Source organism: Astyanax mexicanus, chromosome 10 (genome assembly GCF_023375975.1).
Source record: "Astyanax mexicanus isolate ESR-SI-001 chromosome 10, AstMex3_surface, whole genome shotgun sequence".
NCBI classification, from domain to species: domain Eukaryota; kingdom Metazoa; phylum Chordata; class Actinopteri; order Characiformes; family Acestrorhamphidae; genus Astyanax; species Astyanax mexicanus.
Window position 1 is genome coordinate 41,688,656 of NC_064417.1, and position 21,544 is coordinate 41,710,199.

At 38.6% G+C, this 21,544-nt stretch overlaps 1 protein-coding gene across 3 annotated transcripts in view; it reads right to left on the reverse strand.

The window, feature by feature from the left end:
* The window catches only part of LOC103039288 (serine/threonine-protein phosphatase 2A 55 kDa regulatory subunit B beta isoform), a 76,491-nt gene that overhangs the window by 12,035 nt on the left and 42,912 nt on the right, over positions 1 to 21,544 (reverse strand). For 2 of the 3 annotated variants that reach the window (XM_007247427.4, XM_007247428.4), the window contains exons 2-4: positions 5,432 to 5,529; positions 4,059 to 4,224; positions 2,983 to 3,095 (exon numbers count right to left, since the gene is read on the reverse strand). In XM_007247427.4, the coding sequence (XP_007247489.1) occupies positions 2,983 to 3,095; positions 4,059 to 4,224; positions 5,432 to 5,529 (377 nt within the window). Of the gene's footprint in view, positions 1 to 2,982; positions 3,096 to 4,058; positions 4,225 to 5,431; positions 5,530 to 7,876; positions 8,037 to 21,544 lie in introns of those variants that run through there. The other variant, XM_022683560.2, reaches the window with a different exon arrangement.

Genomic DNA, 21,544 nt, shown 5'->3' on the forward strand with positions numbered 1-21,544 from the left:
GAGACACAAAATAAATAGCTCTGACACTTTTTTTTACACAGGGTAAACGTTATCAGGATGATAATGTCAAATCAATCACATTTGCTTGATTTTGTTATCATCATGATTAAAAATTTAATACAAAGGAATTATTTAATCATAAATGACCAAACATATAATTTGAGATAACCTAAACAATTTAATATTTGTTAAGATGAGGTATAAAATGTATGGCAGGAATGTTTCCTAGGTGGTACGACCATTATCAGAAGATCAAGAGGTCCCTCTCCTGTGATTTTATAGCCATTCATGGCCAGGAGTCCAAGGGAGCTGGACATAATTTGTTCTTCTATGGATTCGATTCGAAAAATAATAAATGAAATGGTCTTAATGTCTTGGAGAGCTTAAAATGTTAAACAGAAACTTAGTTATTTTATTTTAACATATTTTTCTGTCAAACCAACCAATCAAAGCTTCTAAGATTTCCATGTTTCAGACAACATGAACAGACTTGAGGACTAAACCAGACCTTAGAAACAAAAACAAAATTGTGACAAACCCTGAAACATCTGAACAGGAAAAATCTGAATTTGAAAAAAAAAAATAATAATAATATGGGCCCTACTTATCATAATTACCATCTCTGGAACCACAGAACTAGCTCACCAAGAGCCTAGAGGGTAAACCATGTGCAAGGAGGAGGGGCAGCAGGAATATTGCACTGGCAAGAAACAGTGCCAAAACACATGACATGTGTGCTCATCTCACCCCCCAGAGTCTTCCCTCGGCTTCCCCCTTCTTCACCCGCACCTTTCCACACTCCTCTGCCTGTGCCCACCGATAAATCCTTTGCTCCATCTTCAGCACACATACATTTCACGCTCCAAATGGGATTGCCACCCGCTCCCTGCCATCCGCCCTGTGTCGGGCTAATCTTCCGCACCAGCCAGACAATGGCGGAGGAGTAGAACGCTTTAATCCATTAGGCCACGGAGGCGAAAACAGACACCACACCAAACATTAATGGATACACTGAGTCAAGCCCCCCCTTTTGTATATGGATTCAATTTGGAGGGACGGGTGAAAGAGCACGAGAGGGAGAGCAAGGAAGAGAGAGAGAAAGAGAGAGAGAGAAATGATGGTCTTCTTCACTGCACACACTCATCACTCTCAGCAGCTGCCTTTTGATTAAGAGAGAGACGCTGTCTATTGATGATAGAAGATCATTCATCAGTGCTGGCCCTGAGCACACAAAATGCGATTTTCACATGGGAATTGACTTGAATAGTGACTGCTCTGTGTAGCATTAACAACAGAACGCACCACCACGCTCCTGATGAAGTGCTGACTGCTGCTTGGGTCTGGGCTTAGTTTCAATTCAGAGACCCTCAAATCTCCGTTCTCCAATCTGCCACCCTAAAGCTACAGTCAGGAGTATTATGAGTAGATTTAAAAGCACACTGTGTTAAATTGTGGACAAATAATTATTCACAAAATAAACAAAGTCTAAGCAAATGCCTTGGATTTGATCTAATGTTGATTTTACACATTTTCACTGCTAGACTTTTTGCAAAATCCTTGAGACAAAGTAGACACTGATTTCCATATTTTTATATATCTTGTGTGACCTATCCTGAATACATCAAGTGCACACTGACTACTGTCAACATCAAAAGAAAATTTACATATATGACACATCTCTGGGCTGTTTTCATGCTCCTATGTTTGTGAAGTGTAAATTTCTGTTCCCAATGATTCTGTTTCCTTTTTTACATTATTACCCAATTTTCTCCCCATTTTAGCTAAGCCAATAAACCTACCCGCTCACTGGGACATTCACGACACTAGGAGGGTGCAGACAATCAAATGCAGGCCTCCTCCAATAAATTTAAAGCCAGACTCTGCAGAGGAAAGCCCCACATCCCCAGCTCTGATACATCAGCTAACAGAGGCCTGTTCCAGCTAGCATCACAATGAGAGTGATAAGGGAGGGAGGTGATGAGGGACATCATGTCCAATTGTGAGGAATTTAGATGCTGATGGTGAAGCAGCATGTGCTCTGAGACCTCATTTACACCTAAACACTTTATGTGACTGGTGTCTGGATTGCATACTGATAAGGTCAAATGTGTCTCTGGACCTATTGTAATACATTGAGGCAATAATTGCTAATGTATTGATTGTTAAATGCATCTTAAAGGGATGGAAGTGTTTATGCTGCTATAACATTATTAAAATGGTCTGTTATAAATGTCTTGGTTGTGTTCACAAATGCATTTTTATGTGGCTTGTTCTAATCTAGATAAAATCCTGATATTCAAGACACATGTCCGGTGACCAGATTGGGACCAGAAATGGGATTGTAGTCTACTGAGCCACTCAGAAACTCATTTACAATAATTAAATTGTATTATGATTCTTTAGGAAATTATTCAAAGCATAACATCTCAAACTTTAACCTTACTGATTTGATTACTTGTATAAGAAAATGTGATTGCGGGAACTATTTATAAAATACTGAAATACAAACTAATAGATGAAATTGCTTATAAATGTAAATAACAGGGATCTAATGATGCTACACCTCATTCTGTATTAAACTGCATCAAAGTGCATCATATTATACTACTTTCGTATTATACTGTAGTGTTGTATCATGACTACATGACTGCCTCACACCAGAAGGACGAGCCTCCTTACATGCGCCAATGAGCTTTGGGTGCCCATGACCTTTCGCTGGGTTCACCGATTGTTCTCCCTTGGAGCACTTTTGGTAGAATATGATCACTACATACTGGGAACACCCCACAATACCTACATGATGTTTTAGAAATGCTCTGACCAGAATTATGCTTATGCTCCAAAAATCAGCACCTCACTGAATATTATGATAATCAATCATTATTGATTAAACCACTCAAAAATCAATGCAGTTTAATGGCCTCCTTCAGATCAATGTGTCATAGCAACGCACTGATGTGTTTCTACTCTCCTAGTACTGACCCGTAGTGAGGTGATGGTGGAAGGGTCTCGAATCCTTCCATCTTCGTCCTTCAAATTGTAGCCTTCTGGTCTTTTATCTCGCTCACTGATCTTCCATAGCTTCACAGTTTTATCTACGGAGACACACACACAAACACACACACACACGCACACACATAGGAGAGTGTGTGAAAGTGCACGAGTGAGTATAGACAGCGAGAGAACGAGAGAGCACACAATCTGGCACAATGCTGGCAGCTCTCCAGCTCAGTGGAGGATATAAGATGAAGTCATACTGTCTGAAAGAAGATGCACACGTCCCCTGAGATGAATTACTTGCTTGACAGCTACAATACATTTCATATTACATATCACACCAATAAACTTCATATATATATATATATATATATATAATTTAGTCTGCATCAGAATTTGAATCATGGTTTTATATCCAAGGAAAGGAAAAAAAGAGTTAAGAGGGTTTCTATGAGGGTTTCTTCTCTTTTCATAAAATAAACATAGAAAATATTTAAATATCTCCCTTTACCTTATTTCAAAAGATAAAGCATATTTAGGCCAAATATTGTGCATTATTGTGGGTGTATGCAACAATGAAATGTACTTCTGCCATTTGCCTTTTTTTTATTACTGTACTACTAACACTGATATATGTAAATTACTTTTGTTCTGAATGGATGCCCTTGTTTCTGCAGGCTGGCGAATCAGATTAATGTAAATGGTTTGGTTTTTATTGCCATACAAATCAAATCTGTCTATTCTTTTGCAAATATGATGCAAACAGATAAAAGATGTAATATTATTTGTATTTGCACAGAAACATCACAATATCAAAACAGCTCTCCCCTATCTTTGTTAATGTTAATGCTGCACATCTTACACATCTCACAGTACTGATTTCTTGCGGCTGTGTACTGGTTTTGCATAGCACTTTGTTTAGTTGATTAGTTCTTTGCAAAGTATTGCCAACCTTTTTCTGTGAGCCTACTAAATGTTTTTCTCCTGTTCTGCTTTTCATGCATGCATCTGTTTTTGCTGCTCGCTTTGCTTTTCAAGGATACCAATTAAAATCCACTCACCATTGGTGGACAGCAGGAAGTAGGCTGCATTTTGCTGGGGCAGCCATCGGATCTTGTTGATTTTCTCCTCAATTTCCAAACTCTTCAGGTAGTCGAACTCGGGCTCGTGGCTCTGGAACGTGCTGTAAACGTTATACTCCCCTCTTCTATGAGGCTGGTTCTTACTCTGAATTAGAAAATACAGACAGAACAAGTGTAAAACTATCACCCATAACCAAAAGCACTGACTGGATGCATGAATGTGTCTAACAGTGGGTAGCTATCTACTGAATTTAATAGAACACAGTATTGATCTGCAGTTTCTTTGGCATTAGTTTGTGGTAATCCAACACATGCATGTATATACAGTACAATCAATAAGCACATGGAAATAAGGGCGGGTTAATGTCAGCTTAGATCAGGATCAATAACCGGGGAGATTTCCAAAGCAATTTATTAAGGCAAACAGAGGGCTGGATTACCTACTGTTTGTGTGTGTGTGTGTGTGTGTGTGTGTGTGTTTCAGATGTTTCTTTTGTGCTAAACAGGAGGCTTATATTGGCCTTCTGTGAATAGATTAACTGCAGCATAGAGTCTGAAATCAACTCCCTGTCTCTGATAGGGCAATTTAAATTGGTCTATTATTCACTATATTGCATAAGGCATATTTTGTTAATACAGCACCCTAATAATATAATACTGTGTATAAAGTAAATTAGATTAGAATGATTAAACAATGGGAATATTTTAATGATTCAAGTAATCAAATCTATACTCACATGACTTGCAAGTCCTGAGACATGACTAGTATTGTGTCCCATTACTTTTGCCATGTCTCATAAAAGCTACAAACACTTCCACCAAACTATGGAATATGCACATGGGGCCACCTGCATTAAATTTGGCTTGTTTATCTGTTTTTATGGACAGTTCTAGCCAGATACAAGATGCCTGCACAAATTTCATCTGGCACCCACTATCAGGCCTCATTCGAACTTTAATAATCACTTTGCCTTGCCATGAACACACTGCCCAGAGTTCCTCACATATACAGGTATGAGTGTCCACAAGTTGAAACTTCATAATCAATTTAAATACCGCATTAGTATGACTTTTGTCATCTTTGTGTATACATTATTGTAAGTTAATCAAATACAAATTATTGGCTGAAATTTTGTATTTGTAAATCCAGGTGTATTTTTCAGAATTTTGACTTCAAACAAGAATAATCACTGTCCCCAATCTGTCCCCTGAATACTTATCTATTTTAGTGTCAGGGAAACATGCCAGCCTCGTAGAGATAACGCTAATGTTGAAAGGGTTCCAACAAATGTGCTGTAGTGCAGTGTTGGCAGGAGGATGTGGAAGATGGCTTGTGTTCATTATTGCCTTACCTCCTGTTCCCTCTGGAAAACCACCACTCGTCCTCCCTTGTCTCCAGTGGCCAGGAGCTCCCCTGTTGAGTTGAACTCAACCGTAGAGATGATGTCGGCTGTAGTAGAGGATGAGAGAGAAAGAGAGAAAAGAGAGAGAGTTAAAAACACGACCCCCCACTGTCTTAACAGAGCGTCTGCATATAGAATTACTCTCCACTGAATTACATTTGACAGCCTTTTGAAGTCCCAGCATATATTATATGAAGAGTATTGTTTGATGAAGAAAAAATATTTGAACTCTTTACTTCATGTATATTATTTTATATTTGAAATTATTTTCTATTTTACTGTATTGGTTTTGGGAAACTGGTGTTGCAACAAGATGTGACTGGAATTCTAAATTAAATGGATGTTTAATTAAATAAAACATTGTTTTAACTGAGAAAAAACAATAAAGCTTTAGGGTTCATCACGCAGGTACAACAAAAAATATGAACATAACAGAACCTGACAATGTTTAAAGCAGTATTTTAATGTACTCTAAGAACTGCAGTAACCTGCTGTTGCCATATGGCAACAACACTATATTTCCATGTATCATTTTCTATTACTTTAGAGTTCAGTAGCATTTAATAGACAATAAGGTGAATATTAGTTATCCACCTATAAAGCATCAACAAAAGTCATTAAAAAAATAGCCGAAAATATCATTACTTTGCCGTAAAGGGTTAAAATGTTGTTTAAATGTCCTGAAAAATGCTTTAAAACACCAGTGCGTCACCATATGCAGCATTAAAACGCAGTGCACACCCCACCAAGGATGGTGTGCACTCAACTGTCTCCCTAAACCTAATTAATACAAGACAGGCCTAAGAAGCATATCGAAAACCGACTGAAGACTGCAAATTGACTTCAGTGATAAGGTACAATAATGTTCTAATGACCTACATTCTGCATAAAATGGGTTAAAGCAGACTTATACAGAGAAAAGCCAGAGCTGGGGAGTATGTGATGTAATCCTCAAAATCATCCAGCAAAAGCCGAGGTAGATTGGAATTACTCTATTTTATCAAAGCGCTGTCTGTGTCTGAGTGGGAGAGCTGATCCAGTGCTGCTGTTTCAGCAGGATTTCCCCGCCTGCTTCTCAGGAGAGTGGGTTCATTCCACTAGAGAGATGCAGTGTTTTCTGCTCATTCATCACCACATGATTCATGAACACATTTACCATGCCTACACAAGCACTACTCCTGCACTTCAGATTTAGGCGGCTTTAACATTAACTAATAAAAACCATACAGGACAGAATACAAGCACAGTCTCTTTTGTCTATTGTGTTATATTGTACTGTCAACAGGCTTTCTGATCTTAAATGTACTTAGGGAATGACTATTAAATCAATTGACTTTCTGTTACAGATGAAGCTAATAGAGACCAGGAGCAGACAGTCTCCCAAACAGAAATGCAACCAAAATTATGTGATATAAGAAAAATGACCGAATAATCTATACAGAAAAAATTACTATTTTAGGTCATATAGCAGCGTTTCCTAGTTATTCCTTGTGTTGTGTATGGGAGGAAATGGAGTGTGCAAGGTAGCTTGCTGGCTAGTTTGAATTAATTTTTCTGCACTTTACTTCATGCAATATTACATAAGTATCTGTTTACTTAGTTTTTTTTTTTTTTACAAACTGTCTGTTAGCCAGATAAAAGATATGAGCTGTAATTAAAGGGATAGCTAGCATTAGGACAGTAGCATTAGCTGAGCTAACATAGCCTTTTTTTTACTAAAGGTCTGACTGCTTTTTATTTTTTTTTGCAAATTTCAACATACAGCTAGGTAGCTATCTAAAGGTGACCTGAATAATACAGCTTGCTTAAATTTTAATTTAGCAAGCTAGCTAGATAAATGTATGATAAGAATAGCACTGCTGAGGTAAATGTATTGTGCTTTGTTGGTATTTTCAATAAATATTTGTTGCTTATTGTATTTTTTTTAGTTAATACCTTTTTTGCTTAAAAAGCTACATAATTTATTCAATGGAGAAAAAAAGTGGCACATTTATGGAAAACTTGCAAGAAATCATGTTCAGTATTTGGCCTTTGACCAAATATTTAATTTTGTTTACTTGTGGTTTCGACCAAAAATTGGTTTTGGTGCATCCCAGAGAAGATAAGATAATCCTTTATTAATCCCACAGCGGGGAAATTTGCAATGTTACAGCAGTGCAGAGGACAGAACAGAAGCAGAATTATGAGCAATAGTAACCGAGGAGGAATTACTGCTTTATCCACAGTATATTGTAACAACAGCCAGCTTTCAGAAAGAAACCAGCAAAAACAAGGTCAGCGGAAACCTTTTAAAGATTTACAACCTTCAACCATCAATAACATCCAGCCAGCATTCTAATGCAAAGTCCAAGGTCTGTGCAACAGTCAACTACAGCAGCCTGTAGCTGATCCTACCTTTCAGATATTTCCTTTCATCCTCTGTATAAAGATGCATCTGCTTTAGAAGCCAGGCCTTTGTCGAAAGGGGGGTTGCTTTAAAAGTATCTAAGAAAATCTAAGAAAATGGCAACGTTCCTGCCCTCTCCACCTGTTTACGACAGCCTGCAAACGAGGAGAGGTTATTAAAATAATCCAGAGGAAACTCAAACAGAAACAGAGGCAAATAATTTTGCTTGGGGTGGATGTGTCGCAGGAACATGCTCTTATGAAAAATGGAGAGGCACAAATCTAATGAAGTGAGAGAGCGAGAGAGCGAAACACAGAGAGAGAGAGAGAGACTGGGAGAAGAGCTTCGATTTCTCACCCACACCCCCTCCACAGATTCAAAGCCAGCTGAATGGGAAACGGGAGAATGCGGTTGCCATGGCGACCACTTCCATCACAGACAGGAGTGGTGCATTACAGCTCAGTGAGCGATCCCGGTGCGCCAAGAGAGCCACAGCGAAACTGTACCAATGGCCACCGCCTGTGCTTTTAATGCAAGAATGCATTATGTGAGTGATGGAAGCTAAGAGGAGGGCTTTCATTTTGACCGTACTCTCCCAGGAGCTCCTCAAGGACCGCTCTTGAATGTTTAGACAGGGTGGAGGTTCGGGTGGTGCTGCTGACCTTTGCCATGCTAAGGGGCTTATTTCTTTCCTGCATTGCTGCAGTCAATAAACATAATAATATTCACCCAGGAATCCAGCTATTTTCTCAGGATCAGACTGAGGTTTAGAGCTGCTATAAAATCGAATGAACTATGCACATATGAACTCCTCCCCAAGCAGATATTTTCAGGGTGCCTTTGTAAAATGGGGATTATTTTGGTAAGCAGGGTCACTCAGAGGTGGTTCTAGCTTTAGGGGTATAATGGAATATCGGCATGTGTGGTAGCTGGGTTAAATTGAAAGGATTATGATAGAAGGCTGTGCTGTTTTTCTGGATTTATTGGATAGTAATTATCTGAGTAGATTTTAAAGTAACAGCACAGAGTTTTCAACCTAAATCTTTTTGCTGCATCCGTGTAGCAGAATATGTATTTGTTTTTTTCTACACTTCCAACTATCCATTAGTATTTATTATTAACAGCATCTCTTAATAGTAGTTCTTCAGCCATTATGTTTTATCTTTGGAAATCTGATCCCTTCCACTGTCCATTCCCCAGTCCTATTGCCACATCCTGGGTTGCCAGGTATGGAACACAATAGCAGGCAAGCAAGGAATTCTACAACTTTGGCATCCTTAACTCATCTTATCGAGATAATTTATCACAATCACAAGTAGCAATAGACATTTTTAGTAATTTCGAGTACTCACATTTATACTCAGTGGTCTGCATGCAGCTTGTTTAACAAAGGCAGCAAGTGTTTGAGATAGGTAAAGTGATCCAGACTAGGGCAGCCATCAGTCACATCAGTTTCAATCTAGAGAGGAGCAGCAGAAGAGATAACTCCGCTGTTTTGAAATTGGACTGTAGTAAGCATTTTGCACACTGAATGTGTGCAAAACGGAATGTGTGCTAATATGCATGTACAGTGGATAATGGAGTATTTCTTTAACAAGCTTGATTGTAATAGCACATCTAGTTAGTAGGCCAATAGATGACCTAATCCCTTACTCACAAGCAAGCGTACATGCCTGATCCACTCAGTGTTCTCACTCTTATTCTCAATGTGAATGTGACCTCCTCACTCCAGGCACAGACAAAGACCCAGACTACAAGATGGCTCATACATCAGACAGCATGTTCTAGTAGAAGCCCAAAGCAGCAAGGCAGGGCAAGACAGAGAATAATTCATCATAATTGCACTCCCTTAGCTTTGAAATTCACCATGTAAGACAGCAGCTGACGTGATACAGCCCCTGGAGCCTTCACTGCCTTGTGCTTTCTTTGCATCCCTCATCTAGCATGAAAGTTATGTTTTCTCCCAGTCAGGTGGCTTTAGCTCTCAGGAGTCTTTCTATCTTACAGAGCATAAGCATATAGATATGCATCATTCACTAGGGACAAGGCAAATGTAGCTGCTAAGCAGCGTCTGCCTCATTATGAATACATTACCCAGCCTGAGAAACTAAGGGCAGATTAGAACTAAAGATAGAGCTGTAATGAGTTTGCTCTCTCACCGGTGTATTACCTTCATGTTCTTTTTAAAGTGGTAGCTCAGCAAAAATATATTTTTATTAAGATTCAATTTGATGACTCAGTTATTCTTATGTTTCTACTGTAGTTTTGCACTGAAGCAACAGACACAAATCTTTACAGCATACAGAAGCAATTAGCAGCATAAACGCTAAATGGCATAGTTGTAACACCCTTCCTCGGAACTTTTAATCTAGTTTGTGACAAATACAGGCTAATATACTGAATTTTGTCAAGAACATGAACAAAATATCATATAGCTGTTGCATTGCCTCATAATGTTTGTCAAAAAAAGCGTGTCTTACAATGACAAGAGAAGACGAATGCCTTCTTAACAATGAAAGTCAAAGTAAAAAAGATTTTTATTTTTAATTGGTCCATTCTTCGTGAAATTTGGATGCAATGTACCCAACTACCCCATTCACACTATGCCAAATAGGAACAAATTGCTTTAACATCTGTTAAATTTACCTTTGTCTGTTTATTTAACCTTGGAAACTATTTTTAAATCCTTCTTTTTCCTTAAACTGCATTCTGACAGTATAGATTATTCTAAACAATCTACCACTGACTCTACAAGTCTAAACCTGAAAAAAACAATAATCAGAAACCTCCAGACTTTTTTAAGCATCGGGCAAAAAATATTTGAGATATACATCTTCTTCTGTTATTATGATTTTTGTTTTAATGATATTTTATAATTTCTGGAAATTAACCGCACCTGACTTTGAACACAAAAAGGCAATCCTTCTGCACAACTGGATTTACCACCATATTCCAACCATTTATGGCAGTGAACATAGAGAGATACCTGGAGTGGTGAACAGCTGGTGGTAAGGTGTCTTGGACAAGGTCACCTCAGCTGTCAATTTTAAGGAAAGAGAAATTGCTGTTACTTTACTGCCCCACCCTCATTTAGTGCTGGTCCAGTTTTACTAGTAGAGACTTTGATCCAGCCAATGACCTTGTGGTCCAAAGCCACAGCTGCTCTATACAACTGTAAATAAATATGCAGTAGAAATTTTAAATGGAGGAATGGTAAGTCCAAAGTAGATGCAAAGAGAGGTTAATTTTATTTGCTGAGCCCTAGCAGACAGCACACACAAAACATTCAAAATCATTTAGTCATTGGACAAAGCCTTGCACCTCGCCCTGCATATGTATTGTTTTCCTTGAGCTGATCAGCTTATAAACAATTCATTTTAGAGAGTCAAAAGGGGTTTGGTAAAGCAGGGAAACCACTTAAATGCACAAGGCATGGTACCTTCAGGACAGAGGGTTCTGTGAATACATTATACAGAATGTACATTAGATTAGTGATTGAAGCTTATTTGTATATTCTGTAACACTTTATTTGAAGGGCACCCATAAAGAGGCTTCATAAGCAATAAATGATGCATTTACAAAGCAATTCAGTTATGTATAATACTTATATTACATGCACATAAAAGTATCCGAAACACTACACATTTATTTCCCCTTGATTGTCATTTAAATTAAAAAAGAAAATGATGCCCTTAATCTACAGTGATAAATGTTTGCTTTATTTATAACACTGTTATAAAACATCATTCTCCCAGAATGTAAAATTTCTAAGACATTCTAAGACGTTTCATGCACATGTTATGCCTATATATCCTTGATTATTTTTTACATAAAAATGCTTTAAGATTACTGGCATAATTTCTTCATTAATGTACTGTATTGCATTTGCATACTATAAAATTATTTCAATAAATAGATATATTTATTTTATTTTTGTTTATGAATATGTTTATGAAGCCCCTATTCCCTTCAAATAAGTTACCCTTCAAATAAAGTGTTACTGTACATTTCAACCTTTTTAAGATATAAGAACTGCAGAGCCTGATATGCAGTATAAACAACAAATCATATACTGTGTTTTTCAGCAACTGCTTCTGTGGTATACTCTGTATGTTGGCTGCTGGCCTGTCATCACGGTTTGGAAAGATTATGTGATTACAGGAGAAAAAAAAAGAAGGATTTTTTTTATACAGACTCAAATCAGTGCTTCTGAATGGGCTTCTAGCTTTATTTACCCACAATGTCCATCCCAGCCATGTGCCACTCGAGGAGCATTGTGTCCTGAAGTGGCCTGTTTTCTGCTGCTGCCTGTGACAGATAGACAGAGTAGTGTATTGTAGCACAGAGTGAATAAATCCTTCAGGCAGCTCGGGTCAAAGGTTAGCGAGTCACATGATGGCATGCTGCCTCGGCAACCGGTGATCTATCCTCCACCCAAACAGCTTCCTCTCGTCACTCACACACCCGAAAGTAGGTTATTGTGCCAACCTGTCCTACCCCAGCATCCCTGGTGGCCGTGAAACATGGAGTATGATAGGAGCATCCCCATCACTGAGGCAGCTTGGGAAACGACTGAAATGAGACAGAACGTCCTCCCGCCTAGAGCGCACTAATAACACCGCCACAACAGACTCCAATTCAGTCGTTTCCCTTTTATTGTATTTACAGATTGAGTTCCCTCACCTTTGAACAGACACAATAAGCATCTGATTGAATCAGGGAGGTCTCGATGGGAAAACCACGGACCTGGAAAGGCAATGAACGCTAGCTGAGAGTGGGAGTGTAACGGTACGCAAGACAATATTACTCTGAACTGAATGAGGCTGTCATATCCCACATACCAATACAAACTCCAGTGATTTCCACTGATCTATTTAAAGATACTTAATTATATGACAACAAAACATGTCTTACTGTACTAGAAACGGGGTATATTAGGTATATTGGAATGTATTTGTTTTTTAAGCAATTGAAATTTGATATTGAAAAACAGTAAAGACTTCTATCATGGCACAATGCTATCAGCGCTGGTTAAGGGTTAAGGCTACCATGTGCCAATATCCCTCTCTCTCTCTAATATGGCACACAGAAGCTAATATTTGCAGCAAAATTGTGGAAAAAAACACTATATACTTATATGCATGACATAAAATCATGAGATAATAATAACAACACATAAAACAAAGAAGATTCTTTCAATAATCTGCTGAATTTCCAGACACATATTTAAATTAAAGCTAATTTGATAATTTTATGTTAATGCCTGTAAGATAGCTAATCTGCTGATCACCGGTATGCCAAAAGTCATGGGACAACAGTATGTACATTGACCATGATGTGTAACCTCAGGGCACAGCTCGGGAGCACCCACACCTGTATAAGCTGTAAGGTCTTATCTTGTGAGTTAAAAGGTAAGAAGGTAATGCCTTCTATGACTAGTCCCTCTTTTTACACACATGGCACTGTGAATTGAGGAACATTAAATGCTTATCTGGCACCAAATATCAGGCCTCATTGTAGCTCCAAAAATGAATGTTGCCATTGTCAGCATCACTCACAAGATACCACCTCACAATAATTACAGGGCATTTCTAAACCCTGAAATTTACACAACATGATCAATTTACAAGCTGCTATCCCATGACTTCTGACTTTTTACTTTCTGCTATCTCATATCAATGATCAGCTGATTAACTATTGACTAGCATTAACATAACATTAACAAATTAACAAAAACGTATCTGGAAATTCAGCAGATTATTGAAAGTATCTTCTTTGTTTTATGTGTGATTAACATTTCTTTGCTTTAATTGTTTAAGAATACTAAAAGACCATGTTATTAATAAAAAAACTTAATGTTTTTAAATCCATTGTTATAGGCTTTGTATGAGAAGATACCAGTAGTAAACAGAAATATATAATTAGGGTATATATATATATATATATATATATATATATATATATATATATATATATATATATATATATATATATATATATATATATATATAATATTATGGTGGGACCAAATAATAACATCACAATAGATCATATTGTTGTAATTTGTGTTATGGCATTATACCAATACCTGGTATCAAATATTGATATTTTTGTTGCTCTAAACTCACTCTTAACACCTTAAGACTTGCCTTAATTTGACTTATTACAATTGGCGTTAATCAAAATGAATAGAGTAAACCTGTAGTAAAGAATTTAGGTTGTCGAATAAATCCAAAATTCCTGGTATTTGCTTATTTGGGAGTATTTTATCCTTTTTAGTAACACAGATGCTGTACTGTCTCGTAGAGAACTGTCATGTAATATATGATGATATCATCATTATCATGGACAACATATTGTAATGACTGATAATATATATATAAATGGATGAATGATGTAGGAGCGCAGCTACTGTTGCTCTGGAGAAACTCAAAGGGCAAAGTGGAGCCCCAACACAGCAGTGTGTGGTATGAGAGAGATGCCAGTACTGCATGCAGTATGTAGGTCACCGTGTGTCTGCTGACGCTGAAGCACAACACCAACATCAATGCTGCAGTGAGTGCAATAAGAGAAATACGCAAACCAGAGTGTTTTTTGGTGTAAAGCTTGTTGTGTAAGCAGAACTACTGTAGGTATTAAGCAGTGAGCTGACAGGGTGGTGGGTGGCGGAATGCGTTATTAAACCTCCGTCATGACTACTGAGATTAGAGCAATTCTGCTGAGCTCTGCATGTCAAAGGATCAGGTTGTAAAGATGATTCCACACGCACACACACACACACACACACACACACACACACACAAAGGAGACACAAACAGCTAACATGCATAAATATTAACATTAATCTTTCCTTTCAAGATTCTACTTCTGTCATGTATTCAACAACAAAGGTTCTCCAACATCAACCCCTCTGCACTCCATCGGCTGTGATGTGGACACACTAGATTTGCCCAGTAAATGAGGGTCTGGTCAAGGGTGGCTTCCAGCCACGAGGTGTGAAATCGTTTTGGACTGCCATCGTATCACCAGAACACAGGGTCAGTACACAGGAGGTTTCTCACACTTGATCTTTATGTATTATTACTCTTTACATTAAGGATGGGTCAGTTTCTTTTGTAGCTTCCTATGTAATTATTGATTAACACGTCTTAGTATACCATCAGCCCGGGAATTAAAGGGGCAACTAAAAAAGGCAATCAAAACAATAGATGGATAAAATAGATATAATTGAAATGATAAAAGAGTGTCCACAAACTGTTAAACAGAGACTACCTTATTTTCTAAGGTATTTATTAAGGTAGTCTATTGGTTTAAGAGTGGGCTCTTTCATTGATATTTTGTTTGTGTTCTGAACCCCTGATTTAGTATAGGTAGATATGTATAAATGCAGAGATATCTTTTTTTTCTAAAGTGTACATTATTAAATAAGTTAACATAAGCATGATATTTTACACTGTGGAATGCTTTTCTGAACATATTGTGGCTATGATGCTTTTTTAGTATTTTTCGCTGTCGTTAAAACACGAACACTAACAGTCTCTAGGAAAAAATCTATGCCTGCCTTAACTAGACCCTTTAACACATTACTTATTACATTATGATAAACTAAAGCATAGGGGGAAGAACAAACCTGATACTCCTCCTCCTTCTAATTCCTCCTTCGTTGATTAATATACTGGGCAAACTGTAATCTAGTGGGTAGAATAACCACAGGCATAGATAGTTAAAAAAAACAAGCTGAGACAACAACTCATATACATGAGCACTTTTAGATGAGTTCAAATGTTCAACAAATGAGTATGTAGATGAATCAATTAATTTTAAAGATAATTATTAAATTATTCCATAAAAACAACAAAAAATGCAGAATATTTTATATGAGCAAAATATACAATATGTAGTTTTATCTATTAATAATAGTATAGTTAATTCGCTTTGTATGTTAAACTCACACATTGTGGGATAAATATTTGCAATTATATAAAACACACATGTTTATGGTTAAGCAGAGCACAGATCAGCCAAAATTAAACTAATAATTATCTGAATGCTGCTCACAGTTTAGGAGTGAATACTGGCCGATTCAGATCATGCAGTTTATGATTTTACGGGATTTTATCACCACTCACAGCAAAATATATTTTATGCTACATCTATTCAATGAGAAGAACTCATCTCAGTGAGATTTCAACAATCATTCAAGTACAAATATCATTTTGACAAAGCTGGTTAAAGGTCAAGCAGAGACAGCAGGCCTTCCTATCCTGCATCGCCTCCTCTGAACATTTCACAATGTAAAATGACACTAAATTGATCAATCAATCTCTTCCTTTCAATCCCTCCATACAACAAACACGTGCTGGAGCGGTGGGACTGCTGTGCAGCCAGCCTGCAGTTTTGTAACATCCGTCAGCTGTATCGACTCCCTACATCCAGGCCTGATTATTTCAGAGAGAGAGAGACAGAGGACAGCCCGGTAGACGCGGCAGGTCTGTACACATGATCTGAGAGCAGAGCACACTGGGTAATCAGACATACCACCTGCTGCTGATCACATAGACCACAAATGCTGCCTCACTGCTGCACTGTCTCAGAGCGCTGCCCCGTCTCTAAAACAGCGCTCTGCTCTGTGGAGAGGAGAGGAAAAACCTAATTAACCTTACTTCTTGGAAAAATGCCCTGTGGAAATGGGAGAACGGAGCACGAATCACAGCCGAGAGGTGCGACGCGTCTCCAGGGACAACAAAGGGGAGTGTATGGGTGTGTGTGTGCTGAGGGAGGGTAGTACGTGTGTATGAGTGTGTGTGCTGAGGGAGGGGAGTACGTGTGTATGAGTGTGTGTGTTGAGAGGGGGGAAGAGAGTCTGAGAGCTGGTAGAGGGCTTCTTTTCACACATCATTACCAGATTTATAATTTAACCACACATGTGCTGAACTGCCCGAATTACGGTTAAAGCTGTGGGGTGCCAGCTAGAGGAGAAGAAAAGAGAGAGAGAGAACAGAGAACAAGAAAATGACTGAGACTGAGGGAAAGAAAGAGAGAAAATATCTGAGAGACAGAAAAAGAAAGTAACAGACACATAATGAGAGGGGGTTTAGAGAGAGAGAGAGAGAGAGCAATCAGGAGAGAGGGAGAGAAAACAGAGAGTGAGTTAAATAATTAGAAGGGGTGAGACAGAGAGCAAAAAAAAGCAGAGGTCTGAATCAAGGTATCAGCGAGACAAAAAATATAGAGAGAGAGCAAGAGGAAGAGAGAGAAAGAAACAAAGAAAACCTATGGTAACAGACAACACAAAAACAAGAAAGATTAAAAAACAAGATTGAAAGAAGAAAGGAAGCCAGTGAGATGAAAGAGAGGGATGGAGGTTGGGAGAGAGGGGATATCAAACAAAAGATACCAAACTAAAATAAGACAAAGAAAAAAAATAAGAGACAGAGAAAGAGAGCTACAAGGAGAATAATTACAAGAGACAAAAAAAACAACAAATTAAACATATTATAAGAGAGAGAGAGTAATTGAGCGAGGAAGATAAAAAATATAGATAGAAAATAGCAGGTTTTCCATACACCAAGACACACACAGCTTTAATCCAGCCTCAAATCAAAAGCTCATCTGATAAATGGCTCTGCACTGTCTGGTGGGTTTGTACTCCCAGATGTTTAGTGGACAGAGATTTCAGCCCCCATTTAATGGACAGCTGCTTGTCCTGTCTGGCATCTATGACACATGCAAAGGTTGCAAATGGCTCTAAGAGTGACTCTGCTAAAAGCAAAGACAGGCTAAACCTCTCCACTTTGCTGTTACATCATTTAGGGCAGTTTCCCAGACAGGGATTGAGCATAACTGGTCTTGGACTAAACAGCACGTTGATTGGTATTTATAATTGAAGTGAAAATGGGAAAATGACTGTTAAAATGTATTAGCCTAACTGAAGTGAATGAAAACTTATTTCACATTTTATTATGATGGATAATTGTAATTGCGCATGGCATTTGTAAAATGTTTAGATAAAAAAAAACTTTCTAATGAGTGAGAGGGATAATGAAAGGGAAATAAACAAGTAAGAGTAAAAACACGCAAGAGAGAAGACAGCGCATAAGAAAACAGGTAACCTATTATTTATTAATCAGGTACATTTACTGTATAGGGTATCTGAGTAACATTCGGTTCACACATAAAGGTAGCATGTGTGTGCGCATAGTTGTGATGGTGTCTGCCTAGCTGTTCCTTCTAAAAAACAGGCTCCTCCTTCCCTAGAACTCCCCAGCTCAGTACGATGCAGAACCGATGCTGAGGCATGATAAAACACGCATTAAATCTCTCACATTCGCTCCCCCTCGTCCCATATGGGGAAAGATCCCTCAATAAAACAGCCTGCACGCACCAAGCAGGTGGTAAATCTTTAATGTGTCCAAATCCTCTCCCCATGTCTTCCCCACCACTCTCAGACTCCCAGAGTCGCAGCATTTGCGCCTCCCTGTTTCCTCCTGAATAATAAATGCAGCCCTTTGGGTTTGGGAGATATTTCTTTTTATGATTAAAATCCCAAACTGTAGCCTGGGGGCGTTTGTGTTGGCAGCCTCGTTTGCTGCAGTTTGTCCCTAACAATAACCCCCTCCACTCCCCCCAAAACCATCCTGTAATAATAACACCCGCCCCCTACTCTCTGTACAGTGTAGGGCATTAACCCCGGGTGTAAATTGCGCTGCCAAGGCTGGGTGTATTAGGGTCAGCCCCCATTGGGCTGTGCTCAGACAGCATGTCTAGGCCGTGTCCTCAGTGCTGAGGGAACGCATTGCTATTTTTACCAGATCCTCTGATGCTGTCTCACAGTCTTACAGTGAGAACAATACATTTTACAGTGTAGGGAAAAAAATGAGGTTAGTAACTGAACTACAGTGTTTTCCTTCAGGGCAAAAAATAAATACAGCTGATAGTAAGGATGTAAAAATACCCAAAGCCCACAATTCTCTGCACACCTACTATAAGAAAGAAAAAAAGAAAATAGCACCACAAAAAGTGGTTTGCTTTAAAATGTTAGTTTGGTTTATGTACATTTGTGTGAAGTCTCGATAGTCTGTTCCATATGTGTAACCACATAAACACTAAAAATGCCTTCTAGTAATTAATAGGAATGAACATGAATAGGAAGTGACCATCCAACATCCTGACCTAACAAATGCTATTCTCAGTGACAGTATTCAAAACCTCACAGCAATGCTCGTAAACCTAGTTAAAAGTCATTCTTGGAATATAGAAACAGTTACTCCAACAAAAGCAGGATAAATTTGTTTTTGATTTTGGAAGAAACAAGGAATGACCCTGTGTCCCAACACTTTTGTCCATATTGTACTTACTGAATAATTATGTCTGTAATTTACTTTACTTAACAAAATATCAGTAATATCAGAATTACATTTTACACAACAACAGTTGTACAGATATATTAACCACGTATGTATGTACTGCTATCTGTAAAATGTATTGCTATCTGTAATTTTGCAGTATAGTTTTTAGTACCTTAGTATTAGAAGTACTTAGTCATATATTCACTTTTTTTCCCCTCTTCATTTTTGCTACAAGTATCCTAGTATAAGCTGTTTGTATTGTGTCTGGGGTTTTTCTGTGGAGCTGGGTTGGGTCCTGCCGTAGTGCTCAGTCTCTGCAGTGCAGACGAAGCTGCTGCTGCACTGCAATGCCTTCTCTCTGCCAGGCAATATATCACATCCAGGAAATGCTGGAGGTGGCACTTTTTCTTCCACCGTGAAGCTTTTGGCACCGGCGTTTGCTGAACTGCAGTAGTAAAGAGTCAGATTCACTGCTGATGGCAACTGATGACTGCATGGTTAGCTACTGCAGCTGCAGAGAATTTTCTCAGTGTGTTCCTATTCAACATCAAGTTGTTCAGTTTGTGTGCTGGAATGGGAAAACATTATGATAAGAACGTGAGGGGAAACGTTCTGGCCAATTAAGTCTGCCGAGCCAAATGAAAATGGAGGTTGAGCCTCTTTTACAGCACAGTAACATCCATCCTCATGCGGTTAGTGAACTGTCATTTTGCTAGCATCTGTGTTATGCTAATGAAACACACGCTTTCTGTATAGTTCCCATTCTGTGGGCTGGTACACTGGAGAAAAAGTGATCCAGAAATGTCTATCATTTCAAATGTCACTTTGTCCTCATTAATAGCAAGGTATAAAACTCCATGATTGCTTATGCATATGAAATGCAGAAGAGTGTTAGTGCTACAAACGCTAACACGGCTCCCTTGACTACCATTTTGGTGGGCGTAATATGGCAGGATCTATTAAAAAAAGCTAATATTGAGACCAGTTAAGCGTAATACAAATCAGCGCAGATTTTATGCCTCGTTCATTAAATATTAACTCTGAGTTAATATGTAAAGTCATTATGAGGCTCTAATGATCACATATGATAATTTAATGTGGTTCTTTACTGTAATATAAGTAAAGGTAATAGGTAATATAAAGAAGCTAATAGGGGGCTTAGTGGTAATGTAAGGCATGTACCCCACTTTCACCCCCATAACCACTCCCCACATCCCCCTCATGCCTATGGGAGGCCTGTCGGTGCTTTATTAGGTCAGGGACTAAAGGAACCACAACTGGGGATACAAAGTTGCCTCCTGAAATCCAATTACAAGAACCATGCCACTTTAGCAAATTAGACAAATTGGTAGGTAGGCCTGTGTGTTGGGGGGGTGCTTTTCGCGAGGTCATCTTTCTAGGTCAAATAGGTCATTCGCACTGTGCGTATGGAGAGCGGTGCTACACGTCTATTGAACTTTGATTACTTTGATTATCAGAGTCTGCCATTTAAAAAAAGCAATACAAGCAATTATATGTGTGTATAACCAAACCTCTAGAGCATTCCACTGAATTAAGTTGAATTTTGTGTGATCCCACTGGAGAATTCCTCCACCACTCCAATCTAGGCCACCCCCCTAAAAACCCAGTGGTGTCTGCGTGTATATTTCTGTAACAGGGAGGACGGTCAAAGTGGCCACGTCATTACAGATGCTCTTCACAGCCTGAAGGGACAAGACAGTCACTTTGAAACCAATTCCACCTCTAAGAATGACCAACCCAGGCAGACATAAACATCATGACCACCAGCATCTGTGATGTCCGGCCTGTGAATTACTGTGGGCTGGGCTGATATTAAGCAGCAGGAGGAGGGGATGGGGAGGACATATATCCGGTCACTATCTGAGCTCACAGACTGTAATAATGCGAGTGGCACGTTTGAAGGCGGAATATTAATACCAGACGCCCAGCATGGACAATGAAATACGAGGCAATCGCTTGTAAATTAGAGCCACCCGAAGGCACAGGACGAATAAAGGGAGTGGCTGTATGCTATCAAAGCAAGCACAGATATGCAATCTCTGACATCTCCACTGCCTGTGGCTGTGTAATTGACCTGTTTAAGCTCCACCCACAAATCCATTTTTACTTCGCCAATGCTAAAATATTTCTTAAGCTTTCTTTGAGGTATTGCTTTTTTCAGTAATCCTACAATCCACATTTAATAAAGGAGACCACAGATGATTTATCACACGTCAGTGGACACAGTACTCGTCCCATATTCTACCATTTGGTATCTCAGTGTAGAATTGCTAGTGTTTCTTCTTCATATGTCCATTTGGTACTAGT